The sequence below is a fragment of the Gastrolobium bilobum genome, unplaced genomic scaffold (genome assembly GCF_033153095.1).
Source record: "Gastrolobium bilobum isolate Gb01-03AN ecotype WA unplaced genomic scaffold, APGP_CSIRO_Gbil_v1 utg2164, whole genome shotgun sequence".
Taxonomy (NCBI): Eukaryota; Viridiplantae; Streptophyta; class Magnoliopsida; order Fabales; family Fabaceae; genus Gastrolobium; species Gastrolobium bilobum.
Window position 1 is genome coordinate 268,700 of NW_026898827.1, and position 16,474 is coordinate 285,173.

Genomic DNA, 16,474 nt, shown 5'->3' on the forward strand with positions numbered 1-16,474 from the left:
ACCTTTTTTATGCAAAAATTAAAAAATAAGTGTAGAAAAATATGTAGATTACAACACACGCATTAGACATAAGAATGGATTAGATATGACAAAACAGTTTTCTTGCGTTCTGCACATAAAATAAATACCAATTTCACATTTAGTCATTTGCACATGGCACTCATCTGAATCAGTGATGAAAAAGCAAACATCACTACTAAAATTTCCATCGGACCATGCTTGAAGACAAAGACTCAGATTTCCAACTAAGGACACAAAACTTTGGTGCTTTAAATTTAGAGCTATCACATATGCCACAGACATCACATAAGATTACAAATGCATAATGCTATTTGTATTCATGTTTACTAAAGTACATTATAACAATAGGGATAAATTTTGGGACATTAACCGTGTGCTCCACAACACAAGAAAGTGATAAATTTTTAATTAAACAAGAAGAATTTAAGTAGACAAGTAGTGAAATATCACTACGGATAAGTAAGAGAACCAGACCAAATAAATCAAGAGAGAACTAAGAAATAACTATAAAACCCATGCATAAAAAATAATAAATAAGCTCACCTCCATAAATAATGCTTCACCACTTAAAATTACAGACCTGTTCTAAGGTTCATAATTCTTTTCAAACTCTCTTCCATCATAAAACTCCATCAAAATATTTAATAGTTCAGTGTTTTAAAATTTTCCAAACTGCAACCAAATCCCAACTTATGCTATATAGGGAGCACAGAACAAAGCACCAGTTTTCTCACAGATACATTGGGAACTGCTATTAGAAAACATGGTGAACCAACTATTGCATCTAATATTCCCTTAAATTAGCTTTGACGGCAAACAAACATAGTAATTCTCATTGTAACAAAAGGGCTCTTTGAGAAAAGCTTAGGGGTATCAAGCTCAAAGCCAAACTGAGGAAACAAACGACAATTGACAAAAAAATAACAAAAAAAAGTATTCAAGAAAAAAATTAAAAAATAAACTACATAAAAGCGGCTACACATCCAGGGGAAGGCTTCGCACTATCCATATCTCATTATCTTGGCATAGATTCTACTAAGAAATCAGAAAACAAATGTTCTATTCTACAAAAAAGTTCCATATTCTTATAACTCATAATTAAGAATCCATAGAACAGTAAACAAAATCATAGACGTACATGGCAGCAAAATATTTTTCCGGGTACTTACGAAAAGAAATCGGAATGCTGTACAGATTAAAGAAATTAATCATAAGAGAAGCTAAAGCTGGGATTTAAATATTACATTTCCCAGTTGTCACACCAAATTATTCCAGGGAAGCACAAACTTGGTAATAACACATGAAGTCAATAAGACATGCGCAATAACAAAAACCAATCTGTAGTGGAAAGTTTAAAAACTAAAATAATGCAAAAAAAAAAAGGAACACACCGAAACCCCAAAATTCATATCAACCAAGTTCTTAAAGAAAGGAGAACAAAGAAGCAATTACCAATCGTTTGAAATTGGCATACAATTTTAAAGGAAAAAAAAAGGCGCACACTGAAACCCCAAAATACATAACGATTTGAAAAATTGTCATGCATTGTGATGGAAAAATAGAAAGAAATAAATCAGTGATTTAAAAAATAAAAACCCACAGAGTTGATGAAGGTTGATACAGTAGAGTTTGCATTTTGCAATGAACCGGAGTAATCGATTGATGACTCACCAAGTTTTAGTTGTAGGGCAACACATTCTTCACCGTTCACTGTCACTACCTCAAGGTGATTTCAACGTTGAATGAAGGCACCACCATGGCAACGACTGAAAGCCTATATGTTGAAAGTGAAAATCGTTAAAAGAAGAAGAAGAGTTTTGAGACGCAGTGAAGAGTAAATGATTATAAAAACCTAACCTTTAAACCTAAACTTGATACTAAAAATAGTGAAGAGTTGAACAATGGAAGAGAAAATAGTGAACAGTTGAATGGCGGAAGAGAAAGAAAAAAGTTAAAAATCGTTGAGCGATGGAAGAGAAAGAAAAAGAGTGAAAGTGTGTGTAGCGGGAAAGGGTGTGTGGAAACTGAAAGGTGAAAAGGTATGGAGGTGAAAGGGGAAAGTGAAAGAATGAAAAGGGGGGAAGAGGTAACTTTCACAAAAAATTAACGCGTGAGAATTACAATTCATCTAGATGGAACCGCAAAATTTACAAATTCTGTTACTATTTAACAAATAATTGGTATGAAGTAACAATTATAATCCATTAGTCACAATGGTTACAGAGTCTGCATTTACTTTAGGAGTACGGGTTCGAACCATGATCTCATATATTTTTATCATTTAAACATGAACCGCCTCCAAATTCAGATAAACTGCCTCCTATAAATAAATCTCAGGCGGTCATAGGATAACCGCCCATAATGGACGTAATTTTGTGACCTCCCTAAAAAAGGTCGCCAGAACCGCCTTGGATTGTATATCAGAGGCAGTTTCATATAAACCGCCTCAGAAGTCCCGCCTCTAAATGCCTATTTTCTTGTAGTGAAATATCTAGTTAAGAACGAAACAAAATTATGTAAAATAAAAAAAGAAATAAAGAAGTTGTAATATATGAAAAACTAAGATAATTACGTGAAATAAGTGTATGATTTATGTATGATACACTGTCAAAAAATATTGATAAATACAGTTAGAAATTACCAACACTCAATAATGATTATTGGCATATATACGACGGAGAATAGAATAAATAACAATATAAACTCGCTTACCATAAAAAAAAAAAAAAACAATATAAACTTATTCTAACTAAAATTTACCATAAATTTTTGAGTTTTTTTTTATTAAAAAAATATTGAGATTTTATCCTGTTAATAATAAACCAGTACGCCTTCAGCATGTTATCAATGCCACTATCATAATCGTTCCCCCATCTGAACCAATTCTCGAGTTTCAATTGGAAATGATGAGAATTACAATGAAATATTTATATGCTATATATAACATTTTAAAATTTTACTTATCTTAATTTTTTAATAATAATGTTCTTAAAATTTAAGTTATTTATACATCTATGTTATGATCGATAGTTAGAAGAAAAGCAAGACTTTTTTTTTTCTCTTTATTTTACCCTTTGTGAGCTTAGGTTGTGTGAACAAAATATAAAATTGTCTTTGCAAATCAAGAAAAGACAGCCATAATTTAATAGAACACGGATTGGAGCTCGTGGTTTCTGTTCCTACGGTTAAAATTTAAAACATAGTTAGCATTTTTTTTTATAAAGAAAAAGAACATAGTTAGGTTATTACTAGTTTTATGATATTAAATTTTAATATTTAATAATTAAACATATCTCTAATTATTATGCATTGGAGGTGAGACACTTGCGGGATTACTTCAAATATTCAGTATGAAGGACTTTTTTTATGGTCCATTTCTACAACTTAAGTAGCTACAAGATGAGAACAACCAAAATGTGTGGTCAAAGTAGAGCCTCTCTTTAAATATATAGAGGAATTAAATATAAACCATCCAAAATTTATAATAATAAAATCAACAATATCATTTCTATATTACGTTTTATAATTATTACATAAATAAATTAAATTTTCTTGACATATCTAAGATTTTGTTTTATTTTTTATTTTTAATCATGTGCTGTTTTGTTTTTCATGCCTTTGTATCTCCACAAAATAGTGATGAACTTCTTTTTATAACTATCGAAATTGTGTATTATATTATACTTAGATGAGTTAAGTTTACTATAAGACATAAATAATGATAAAAGTTTATAATAATAAAAGATTTTGAGTTAATTGTGTTTCAATCATGATCCAACCAAAGAAAACTGCGGAGGACACGTGGCTCTAAGCACCAACAATATGCATAACCCTGAAACCAATCGACCAATGCACACACAACTCCTAGATTGCCGATTCTTTCGACACCGTGAACAACCTTATCTGGCGTGTGTAGCACACTCCTTCCAACCGCGTGAAAGACTCTACATACGTGTCGTATGGCAATCAAAAAGGCCATTAATATTACCAATCTAATCAATTTCTCATCCAGGTTATTAATGTCGTCTAAGAATGAACACGTCAATTTTTTTACAAAAATACATGTCAGACACCGATATATTTTCGATATGTGGTCAGCGTTTTTTAACATTTTTTTAATTCAAATTATATTTTATTTTATATTTTTAATTAAACATAAAAATAAATTTATAAAATAAATATTTTTTACAATAGAATTTGACATAAAATTTTATTTTTGATTTATATTTATATTATAAAACTTGTATATTTAATTATTTATATGACTTACTATGGACAATTATATATATTAAATGTAAACTATATTATATATATTAAATATCATTTATTATCAAAATATGTCCTAAGTGAAGGTAGTTAAAATTGAGATTTTACGTAAAGTCAAAAAAGAAATAAAAAAATCAAAAAATATAAAATCATAACATAAAAAAAAAGAGTAAAAAATCATAAAAAATGAAAGCGTTTGAAATATTGGTAAAATTATTTTAAAAAAAATATATAAAAATATAAAATCGTAATGATAAATCGAGATTTAATTACCATATTTCTAACATGTCGAAAATTTAGAATTAACATATCGACCTTGGGTGTCAATCATATCGAGTCTCATATCTATATTGATGCCTGGCGGTGCAACATAAAATGTCGTTAGCATTCTCCTCACCCCTTACGATCACCATCATCAGCACTAAATTATGTTGAATTTAGGATTCAGCTTCGTATTGTCGTAAAAAAAATTACATTACAATAATCCATGGCCTTTTGCAATCCTTCATTGTCCAACATACAAAATGTCATATATCATTTAGAAATAATTACAAATCAAATAAAATGTAATGATTTTTTTTTTTGGTAAACAAATGTAATGATTTTTATTTGAATACTTATTTGCATAATTGTGAATCTATATTTATATTTATGTAATACATGCTTTGATATTATGCTTCCACCACAATTTTAGTTTATGGAAGTTTCATAAAAAATTAGAGATGATCATAGATATTGACCTTATTTCGAGGGATACATTGGAACTATAGATGGATCCCTTGTGACTATCATTCCTCCTAACCATGAAAAATTAATTTCAACGGTAAAAGGGATATCTAAAACAATGTCATATTAGTATGGGTGATAAACAAACTAAAGGTATTTGGCTTAACTCGTAAAGGCCTAAGCTTAGATATCTAAAATTAATTATTGACACCATGCTTGGACTTGTATAAAAACCCGTTTAATAAAAAAAGCCTCATGCTCCAATTCAAAAGCTCAGTCTTAAAGCCTCTCTCAGACTGACCTAATATATTATTTTTTATTTATTATTTATATTTTTTATACTACTTGTAATAATCCTCTCTTTCTCCTCAATCCATTGCACCCCATCTTATTGGTTAAATAGATTTTTTGAATTATTTTGTTCTATATTATATTCTGTTTGGATAAAATTTTGTTATCTTATTTTTTTAAATAGGCTAAACAAGGCTTTTACGTTTTGTAAATAAGTTAGGCCACAAGCCGATAATTATATTTATAACAAGTAACAGGCTTGATCAGGCTGACACATTTAAACACATACTTAACCTTTTAAAACCAAAGCTCAACTCGGCTCGGCCCGTTAACACCCCTAGATATTAGTGTGCAACTTTGACATACTAGTCACTTTTACCTTTGTTGGTTGACCTAATACGTCTCATGTCACTCGTTTTCTATCTGCTTGAAGAAATAAAAAGTGTGTTCCCTAAGATACAATTCATTATTTTTTACATAAATTTATTTAGTTATATATTTATCCAAATGAATTTTTATATGAAGTTATGAACTAACAATAAAACCTTTTTTTTTAGGAAAATGTTGTGTAGTAAATGCTAGATATCCTAACATGAAAGGGTATTGAGCACTATACAAGAGTGAAATGAATCACATTTATGATTTTAGAGATTTTACAATCAACCACAAGATTTAAATGAAGTATTCAACACATTATTCACTAAAAAAAATCATTAAAAGAACAATTAAAGTTTGAAAGAACATGTAGCACATATTACCTAATATGAAGCCATTTTTATTGATCAAATAGAAATCTACTGTTGCACCAATAACACTTCATTCCATTAAAGGGTGTCGAATATGAAGAGTATGACAAATAAGACAATAATATCAATTATACTCCTGACTACCATGAAGAAAATAATATTGATAATAAATGGGTTCATGACTTAGTAAAGGAGAAAAAAATAAGAGAAATATATTTCTTATATTACATGGACCTGCTAAAAAGAAAAGAGAAAAATAAAAAAATGAATACCATCTATTTTTTATTTGTGCGTGCATTTTTTTTGTGTCTCATGCAACGTGAAAAACATATTTTTCAAAAAATAATAGTCATTTTGATAGATTTAAGAATCAATAGTTCGATTAATGAAACATAGAAATTGGTATTATAAAACTAAGAAAGAAAATAAAGACATGTTATAAAACTAAGAGAGAAAATAGAGACACTATGAAATAAAAGGGAGAAGGTCAAAGAATATCACCAATCCATATTGTCTTCTTTTTCATAGAGTACATGTTTTTACATAGGACTTCAAGGATGAATAGGGGACTAGCAATACCTCACCAATTCTGTTATGGTTGAGGCGCACAAATACACCATGTAAGAATCATTTTAGAAAATGAATGAGAATCAATAAAAAAAAATTTCTCTATTTTTATCGTGGTAAAATGTTAGAAGGTAAAAGAGAGTAGATTGATGTAAAATTGATTAGGTTAAAATGGATACAATGAGAGAATATAAAAGAGTGGGGATTGTAATAATTCTACAACTCACCCTAATGTAAAATAACAAAACATACTAAAAATAAAATAAAATATTATTTATATTCTAATACAAGGCAACGAGGGCAAACTTCGAATCTCATTTATGCATTCAGAAGTTCAAAAAAGTACAACGCTCATATCAGCATCTGCCCCGTAAACTTAATTAAGCCTAAGTATTAGCAACCTAGGTATACAAGTGGTGATACGTATATGTACACCATTACAAGTCAGTAAAACATAATGTTTCAAAAGTACCTCTTCAAGGTGTGCTATAGAGAACAAAATATGGAACGGTAAGGATATGTAGAACCCAAAATCATCACACCTGATCAAGCTAATGACTCAAAAAATTTACACTTCCAATTGGCTTTAATCTGTTACAGATATATTCATAGTGGAACCTTGGTTTCCCCAAACCTGTAAATTGAATGAGAATCATCAATTTCGTAATTGATGCAAACAATAAATGCAAATCTAAAATCACGAGCCTAAAGAATGTAACAAAATATGCAGAGAACGTAAGAGATAATCTAACAATGCATTTCACAGCAAAGTGAATAATGTCCTCGGTAAACGCAAGTATCACAATCACTCACCTTGCTTGCTCCAATTGTCCCACCACATCAATCAGAGCATGTATCGTCATTTTCTTCACCTATTCCCAAAGAAGCAGCGATCAGGGGGAAAAAAGAATTTTAAATCCCAATAAGAAACTACTGACATGACAATATGGCACAATTATTAACATATTGCCAAGTTCAGTCCATACTGCTTTTTTGGAAGTTAAATAAATAAATTCTAAAACTAAACAAATAGTGTATCTAATAGGCAGAAACGACAAAAACGAGGAAGGTAAGCCACAATTTGGACTGATCCAAAGTGTAAATACCCATTTTAGTCATGCTATACATCAAAACAATCAACAAAAATATAAACGGCATAATCAAATCAAGAAAACTAGTTTGGCATACCTCCAGTTTGTCCTCAGTGGACCAGTGATTTATTGGAAGCATGCGGAATTCCTCTGTCAAACGGAAGCACTCACCAACATTTTCAGGAGAGACAAAATCAAGCGCAACTTTAATGCATGACTGCAAAAGGAAAAAGCATATCATGGATGTTTACGTGCTAAGCCACAAAAAGTGAGCTAGGGGTTAAGAAATCCTAGGTTCAACCTCCATGCTGTTATTGTATAAAAAATAAAAAATAGAAATTAAAATAAAAAATAATCACATTTAATGCCTATAAAAGAACAGGCATGTGTCAAAAATATTACAACTTAAAAGAATCAATGTTGTCACTTCCTATTATAGCTTGCTTTGCTTACGCAGGATGTTGAGATATATAGCCCCACATTGGTTGAAGAGCAACTAATGTGGGAGTTTATAAGGCCTTGGGCACTCCCACCCTTTGAGCTAGCTTTTAGAGTGGTGTATCCCAAGGTTCTTTACATAGTATCAGAGCTTGAGGTTCAATCCTCACCGCCCCCACTTTAAAGTGGAAGCACAAAAGGTAAACTAAAGATTGGGCCTGATACATAATCCACGCTTCAAGCCAAGAGGGCTCTCGTGTGGGCGTGTTGAGATATATAGTCTCACATTGGTTGAAGAGCAACTAATGTGACAGTTTATAAGGTCTTGAGCACTCTCACCCCTTGAGCTAGCTTTTGGGATGGTGTATCCCAAGGTTCTTTACATGGTATCAGAGCCTCGCCGCCCCCCACTTTCTCTTGTGGCGTTTCTTAGCACAGGTAGGCTAGGCCTGTTGCATTGTCCACTCTTCAAGCCCAATAGGCTCTCGTGTGAGGGGGCGTGTTGAGATATATAGTCTCACACTGGTTGTATGTGCAACCAATGTGGAGTTTATAAGGTCTTAGGCACTCCCACCCTTTGAGCTAGCTTTTGGGGTGGTGACCTCAAGGTTTTTAACATGGTATCAGAGCCTCGCCGCCCCCCACTTTCTCTTGTGGCGTTTCTTAGCATAGGTAAGTTGGGCCTGTTGCATTGTCCACTCTTCAAGCCCAATGGGCTCTTGTGTGAGGGGGCGTGTTGAGATATATAGTCTCACTGGGCAGCAACACGTCTTAATGTTTGTATTTAAGAGGATGTATTTTAGCCTTAAGGTTTTAGGTTGAGATGTGGTGTTGGCCCACTTATTATGGTTTGTCATTTGGCTCATTGGTGGATGTACCATTTGCAAAGGGTTTTGGACTCCCCCGTACCATTGAAGGGCCGGCTTGGCTCAGCGGTAAGCTTGCTTGCCGTGGTGTGTCAGGTCGCGGGTTCGAATCAGCCTCTCTGCAAAAAGCAGGGGAAAGACTGCCTAGAGTATTCCCTTCCCCAGACACTCACGAAGTGGGTATTTGAACTGGGTCGGCCCTTATTGGTTGTATGTGCAACTAATGTGGCCTTTATAAGGCCTTGAACACTCTCACCCTTTGAGCTAGCTTTTAGGGTGGTGTATCCCAAGGTTCTTTACACAGGATATATACCTACTTTTAAGTTAGTAGGCGTTCTTGTATCATAGTATGTCAAAACCAACATATACTTTAAGTTAGTAGGCGTTCTTGTATCATAGTATGTCAAAACCAACATATCTGACGTAATAGAATACTTAAACATTTATACACTTCTAGGCAAACAAGGAAACATCATACCCACATTAAAGACAAAGCAAATTCACAACATGTTTTCATTTTACCTTCAGATTTCTGACTTGGTGAGGACAACCTGCTGGAATAAAAACAGCATCTCCTAGCTTCTGAATAAAAGTCCAGGGCTCAATTCCTACAAGAAAATATAGAACTGTCACCATATAGGTACAATTTGATCAATTAAACCACCCCTCCCCCCAAACAAAATAGGAAAACTTATGAACATTACTAACCATATTCCTCCTTAAGCTTCCTCTTATGCTCCACAGTCAGATAGAAAGTCTGATCATGGATGGGGTGAATAACCTACGATTTCGAAGGATGTGCCAATCAAGAAATAAAATACATGTATATTGAGTGAAAGGATTATCAGACTGACCAGATATCTACAAGCAATAGTTTTCAACTGCCAAATCAAAACTTCAAAATTGCCAAAACCAATTATATAAAACATTTATTTAAATGGCCAATGAGGATCTAGGACTGGTAACTACACCAATAATGCATTTCCCTGCCCTTGTTTCTGAACGGAAGCATCTATTGTTATATTAATGAAAGGTCCATAAATGAATAAACTTGTCTCAGGCCATATATGATATGTTTCAATATGGCTGATCACATCAATATAATTCCTTACCAATGATAATGCATAGACTTAATTAAACAGAAATAATTTATTTCCATTCTCAAAACAACTATTCACAATTGTTATTTATCAGCAGCTTGATCCTTAGCCCAATCCTTTATGACATGTATATTTAATAAAAAAATTATCAGAAGAAAATATGGGATACTGTCAATGTTATTAAGGTGCAAAACTCCAAATATTATGAATACAAAATTAGTTATAAGATTATGTTCCTAGCAGTAACTTGGTAAGAACCAAGCTTTATCAACAAGGAGCATCCTGATAGATAATGGAAAATCATTTTACTAATTTACCCGTTTTAGAGGACTGCAATGGACATGCCTGAACTCTCTGAAATGCTTCATCAGATATTCCTGCAATTTAGGTACATCCTGTCTACGAAAAATATCCCAGAGAGCACCTTCTGAAGCATCCCCCGCAACCAATATACCGTTTTCTTGCTTCATTTTCTCTTTCTCAACCTCTTTGAGCTCTGACCCACATGAAAGACCATCCTCATTAACAATGGCAACCTCATTCCAATCAGAGTGTTGATGAAATTGATCAACCACTTTCCCATCACATAACCCATTTTCATGTTCCATGACTTGAACACTATTTTGCTTTTCAGAAGCATTTATGGGAGAATATGAATTATCAAGCACGTCAGCATTAGTTTCTCCATCCTGATCATCTCCAAGTAGTTCCCTCTTGTCTTGCTCAAGATGCTTTTGTGTCAAATTCTCAATGGTAGTAAGTTGCTCAGAATCCAATTTCACTTCAGCTATGTGAGTCAACACATTTACCTAAAACAGCCAGATTAAAAAAAGATATTTTGTTTTCCTCATAAATGTGCAGCCATGCAATAAATACAGCAATAAATACAAAGCACCAACAAATATTTAACCAGTAAAAGCCATGCAACTAATGAAAATAAATGCTGATTACAAATTTCTCTAATCCAAAGGCATCATTGATTTCAAGTCTTTAAATACTTATGTGACGATGCCATCAATCATATCATGATAACATTTTCAAATCATCAATTACTAAAACAACCACGGCAATAACCAATCAAATATAGAATCAAATGAGTTTATGCATTGAAGACAATGCGCTGAAAGAAAAAAAATTATGAGATAGACTTGAAACCACAATCTGCTCATAAGAAAGAGAGCAGAGAAATGCAACAGCTTACACAGGCAACAATTTATACATCCTACAAACTATGCAACTTATCATATTCTATTTAAATATAACAACCATAAGAATTCAAACAACCCTGAAGAAACCCTTGAAAGAAACGGGCCAAGAAAGAATTAAGGAAATAGATCTTACTGCATCAGACATATCACAGTGGAGCTTAGTAACAGAATCACCACGCCCAAGCTCCTGAGCAAATCCATAAGCAATATATGTCTTTGGCCCCATGTCAGGCTTTAGACATCCTTTTGGCAACTTCACTGCGAGGTTAAGAACACCTCTAAGAGGATCCGTATATTCTTTATAGGGCAAGGAAGATAGGAACTCAGCACAATGACGAGGTAAACATTTCTCAAAAAAATTAGAAGGAGGCCAATCTTTTAATTTCAATATCTGAGGCCAATTAAGCCAATCCTTACGACCACTTGTATACCCAGTAAAGAATTGATGTATATTAATCTCTCCCTGCATTAATCAACAACTCAAATAAAAAAAGCAGAAATCACCAGCAATAGAATAGACACGTCATGTAAAAGAAATAACACAGTAGTAAAATAAAGCAAATGTGATTAAGTCTAGTCTGATTAAAGATTAAGAAAAAAAATAGAATGAGTACAACTAAAAAAACAGTAATAATTTCAACAAGAAAACATAAAACAGTTTGTCTTACTTGACATCAGGTAGATGCTTTGAGCATGCCGAAGAAACAGGCAAACACACCAATAGGAAAACAGAATGCAGAGGATGCAAGGGAAACAAGAAAGGATCTGGGTAGGTGAAGCAAATATAGTGAAACAGACAGCAAGAAATTGAGATGAAGTTGTAAGAAAAGATGATAAGATATGGAGTGAAATCCAGGTCTAAAAAAGATGACAATGATAACAAAAGCAATATAAAGTGATCACAGAATACCATATTTGTTGACAATGTTGGGAGAGACGGCACAGGGCAAGCAACAAGAGTTGAAAGTTAGTGACCAACACAATGAAAAGTTATCTCTTTATGACTCGTACAGCAGAACATCTAGAAGCTGTCTCTTATAGAGGAACTATCCACCAAGGTCAAGATTGAGAAATTAAACAAACCTCACACCAACCAAGTCATAATAATTGAGATTTCGGTATCCCAAACTGGCAAACAGCATGTGCTTTGTCAATGGTGGCCGGTTCCTTAGTTGTTTTTTTTAAGTATCCAAGTTTGCCTCGACCTCTAATATACATCGAACCAATTGAGACCACATGGGAAATTCTCACCATTGAAACCTACTCAGTGAAGTTGACAGACATGCTATCAAGGGAAAAAGTGACCTGATAGCAGCAAGAGATTGTCAAGGCCGGAATGGTGGTGTGGATTGTGGAAGTTGATCTGAGGTGCAAATGAACGATTTTTCAGCACGAAAGGCCTCCTATGGACGTAGGTGGACATCGTCGACCGACCACTTAATTGAGAAGCGCAATGATCTCCAACAAACTCACAAACCAGAAAAACAAAAAATGCAGCAACACAATTTTTAGAGTTTCAACATGTCCTCAAAGGTAATTTAGGGTTTCTCTGATACCGTATTAAATATCTGAAAAATACATAGAATAGACAATAAACTTGTGAATCTACAGTAACATTTATAAGAAGGAGTTACAAAATTCAGAAAATGAAGGTAAATGGTGGAATTTATGCAAAAAGCCCTCCAAGTTCAACATTTAGAAATTTAACAAACCTCACACCAATCTAAGCAATCAATTGCCTATATATTGTCATTGAAGAAATTAGACATGACAGTGAAGGTAAATGGTGGAATTTATGCAAAAAGCCCTCCGAGTTCAACATTGAGAAATTTAACAAACCTCACACCAATCTAAGCAATCAATTGCCTTCACATCGAAAAGTTGATCCTGCTTGGTGCTTCTCTCACGGAATGCACGCCACATGACAAGTGGTTCCCAGCTCAAACCAGACGTACATTCAAGTACATTGCTAACAATGACAGGCTCCCCTCTGTACCAATGCCATTGAAAATGCCTTGAATCCCCATGCTGTAGATCTACAGCCCTAGGACAGTATAAACAGTTGTCACTGGAATCTTCACGCGACGCTGCCTTCCTCATATAATTATATCTAACATCTGTGTCTCTACCAAGCTTCAAACATGAACACCACTTGGGAGGAGTCTCAATTGCTTCTTGAAGCTTATATGCTTTTGCTAATTCTCCTGCTTTACATACTAAGTCTGAGATAAAATTTGGATGAAATATGCTTCTCAGTTCAAGAAAACTGTGGACGCATGCATCGTTAACTTTTGGACAAAGAATGCTACCATCACTTTCTGCATGCCATTCAGACCTTGACCACGTACGATTCTCAGGCTTAACATTAGCTTGTAATGCATTTCTTTGTACCTTCTTATTTTCTTCCTCTGCATGCAAATAACCACGACCTCGGAATACAAACTCCAAATCAATTGGCTCTGCACCGCCTAGAAGCTGCCCACTTCTAAGTTCACGGCAACAGATGAGACAAAGATCAAAAGAGCATCTTGTACAGCTTCTGTGGTAATCAAATATTGATGTTTTGCAATTGTCACTACAAAAGAATTTTAAGTCAACAACTAAATAGGAGGATAGCTGAAAAACAATAATAAATCTGATAAATCCCTACCAGTATACACGCTCATCCTTGGAGTAATCTGCCTTTTCTATATTTAGCTCTGAGAGTGAGAGCCCTGCAGTGCACATACCGAAAGCAAATTAAACAGTGAAAAAAATATTGAACTAGTACTGAACTTTAATAAAAATTCAAGCTATGCTGCTATGGTGCATACAAGAAAAATAATTTGAGGTGGGAAAGTAAATCAAAATCAAGAAGGGAGAGAGAGAGAGAGAGAGATTTCTGAAGTAAAGAACCAAAACAAAGAAACACCAGCAAAGAAAATCACATTAATAAGAAGAAATGCGTTGCAACAGTCAGGCTGTTCAAAAGCCAAAAGTTTATCAAAACAAAACAAAAAACTCTTTTGCAGTCAGCATTCAGAATGCAGAGTAATCTGTGGCTTCATGGCCTCATTTCAAAACAATGGTTTAGTTGTGTGTAGCATAAAGAGTACTAGAAGGCAAATACAATAATTAAACCTAGCTTTGGATCAGCATCAAATTCATATATTCACGGAGCAACATTGATCCATACATCAGTAACCTCAATTGAGACTCCTTAAGGGGGGAAAAATACCTTGTCTCTTAGCTTCTATCTCCTTCTCAATCATTTGTTCTTCATCCAACTGTCTTAGATATGGAAGAAGTCCTTTCAGCAAATACTTAAGGAGCTCCACCTTTTCATCTGTTTTGGTTTCCGTTTCTTTTTTCATTTCCTATAGTAAACCAAATGGTCATGATGATACAAATGTGAAATGCAGAAAATCATAGGAAAAGCCAATCCAGAAGAGGGGGAAGAACTGACTTCAATAAGTTCACCAGATCGCAAGCACGTTTTGCAATTGCAATTACCACGGCAGACAGGACATTCCTCAGCAATATCATCCTCTTTCAGTTGAGGATACCTTAACAAGACACAGCAAAAATATCAAGGACTGACAACATTGGTCAAGCTTCTATCATCCAAAATCTAAACTTGTAATCTTTGCTATAACTTTTCAGGACATTGATCTCACAATTGTTTCTCTAAATTATGAATTTTTTCCTAATATAATAAATAGTATCATATTAAATATAACATATGTAATTTATTGAAATTCCCCACACAAATGATTAAAAGTCTGGGTAAACAACAGAAAGTTGTGTTCATACATGGATTTATCATTTCAATTCCTTCCAATAATCTGTTTAAAGTCCTCCAAAACAAAAAATATATTCAAATTAAATAGACCCGGATTTTTAGCTGGCAGTGCGGTAGGGACATGGATGTTAACTTCATATATAAATCTCACCCAACTTGAACAGGGCATATTCAATAACAAGATAAGTGACATACAAGGACAAAAAATAAATAAAGAGAAAAGGAGGCAAAGTTATACCAATTATTTAAACAGGGTATGCAAAATCTTTTCCTCTTACAACTTTTGCACCTCACAACCCTGCCTTTATCATTTCTCTGACATTGATGGCACATTAAGGACTCCTCTTCAATCCACCGCTGATTGATAAAACAGAAAAAAAAAACAACCACAGATGCAAGCTAAATCATATTCATATATAACGTCAAACTCAAAACATGTATATACATAAAAAGAATAATGAACGAGCAGAGAAATCGTATTACTTTGTCTCTAACAGATTTCTTGATGACTTTGGGCTTCTCGTGTTCGTTGTTTTTACGGTCCCTAAAAGCATATCCTGAAGAATAAATAGGCACTTCAGGTTCACCATGACCCTGAGCCACCAAAACTTCATTCTCTGCCTTGAACCTACGCCCTAAACCTCTCTTATTCCCACTAACCAGTTCATCAGAACCTCTCTTAGATCCATCTTTATTGACGATCTTTCTTTTTCTACCGGGTCTCTTCTTCAAAACACTATCATTTCCCACATTACTCTTTCTGCCGCGCTTCTTTCCCGTCACAACTTGAACACAAGAAGAACCCCCTGCTCCATCATCGTCTTTTACTTTACCCGAACCTTCACCGTTCGATAACCCAACATTTTCAGCAAATTTCACCGTCTCGGAACCTCCATCACCGTTCTCGGCGTGTTCCTCATCAGCATTTGTGTTTGCTTTGAGAGGAATGGGTTCCCCCGTCACTGTCACTGTGACTGTGTTCCGTTGCCGCTTCTTCCTTACGCTGGCCATGGAAAGTTCAAATAGGGAGAATGGAGTTTTTGGTTTGTATTAGCAGAAAGAAAGAACAATAATAATCAGAATAAGAGATGGCAACACAGCAAGGTGAGGTAGTTATGTTTCTTGCTTTTAATTTTGCAGTTTATATTTATACATAAATTATATATAAAAAGAAGAAGAATGAGGGGGAAGAGAGGGAGGGTTTTAAAATCTGGCTCCAACATTAAATTCAGGGGTAGAAGATAAATTTTTATTTGTCCGGAAATCTCGATTTTCAAAAATATAATTTTTACCTTCAGTTTACGATAATATTTGAAAATTTAAAACTTAATAAAATTTAATTTCCCGAGAATTCGAAAAAAATCCGTATACTA

The 16,474-nt window shown here is 33.9% G+C and overlaps 1 protein-coding gene across 1 annotated transcript; it reads right to left on the minus strand.

Moving 5' to 3' along the window:
* Window positions 1-7,124: 7,124 nt before the first annotated feature.
* Window positions 7,125-16,112, minus strand: LOC133284465 (lysine-specific demethylase JMJ26-like). The gene is made up of 15 exons (XM_061481481.1): window positions 15,585-16,112; window positions 15,340-15,458; window positions 14,766-14,865; window positions 14,538-14,676; window positions 13,971-14,034; window positions 13,160-13,895; window positions 11,454-11,783; window positions 10,813-10,921; window positions 10,649-10,698; window positions 10,430-10,576; window positions 9,721-9,793; window positions 9,535-9,620; window positions 7,806-7,925; window positions 7,431-7,489; window positions 7,125-7,251 (listed from the first exon to the last, which is right to left on the minus strand). Exons 1-15 carry the CDS (start codon window positions 16,110-16,112, stop codon window positions 7,224-7,226), a joined length of 2,688 nt encoding a protein of 895 aa, XP_061337465.1. The 3' UTR covers window positions 7,125-7,223.
* Window positions 16,113-16,474: the final 362 nt, after the last annotated feature.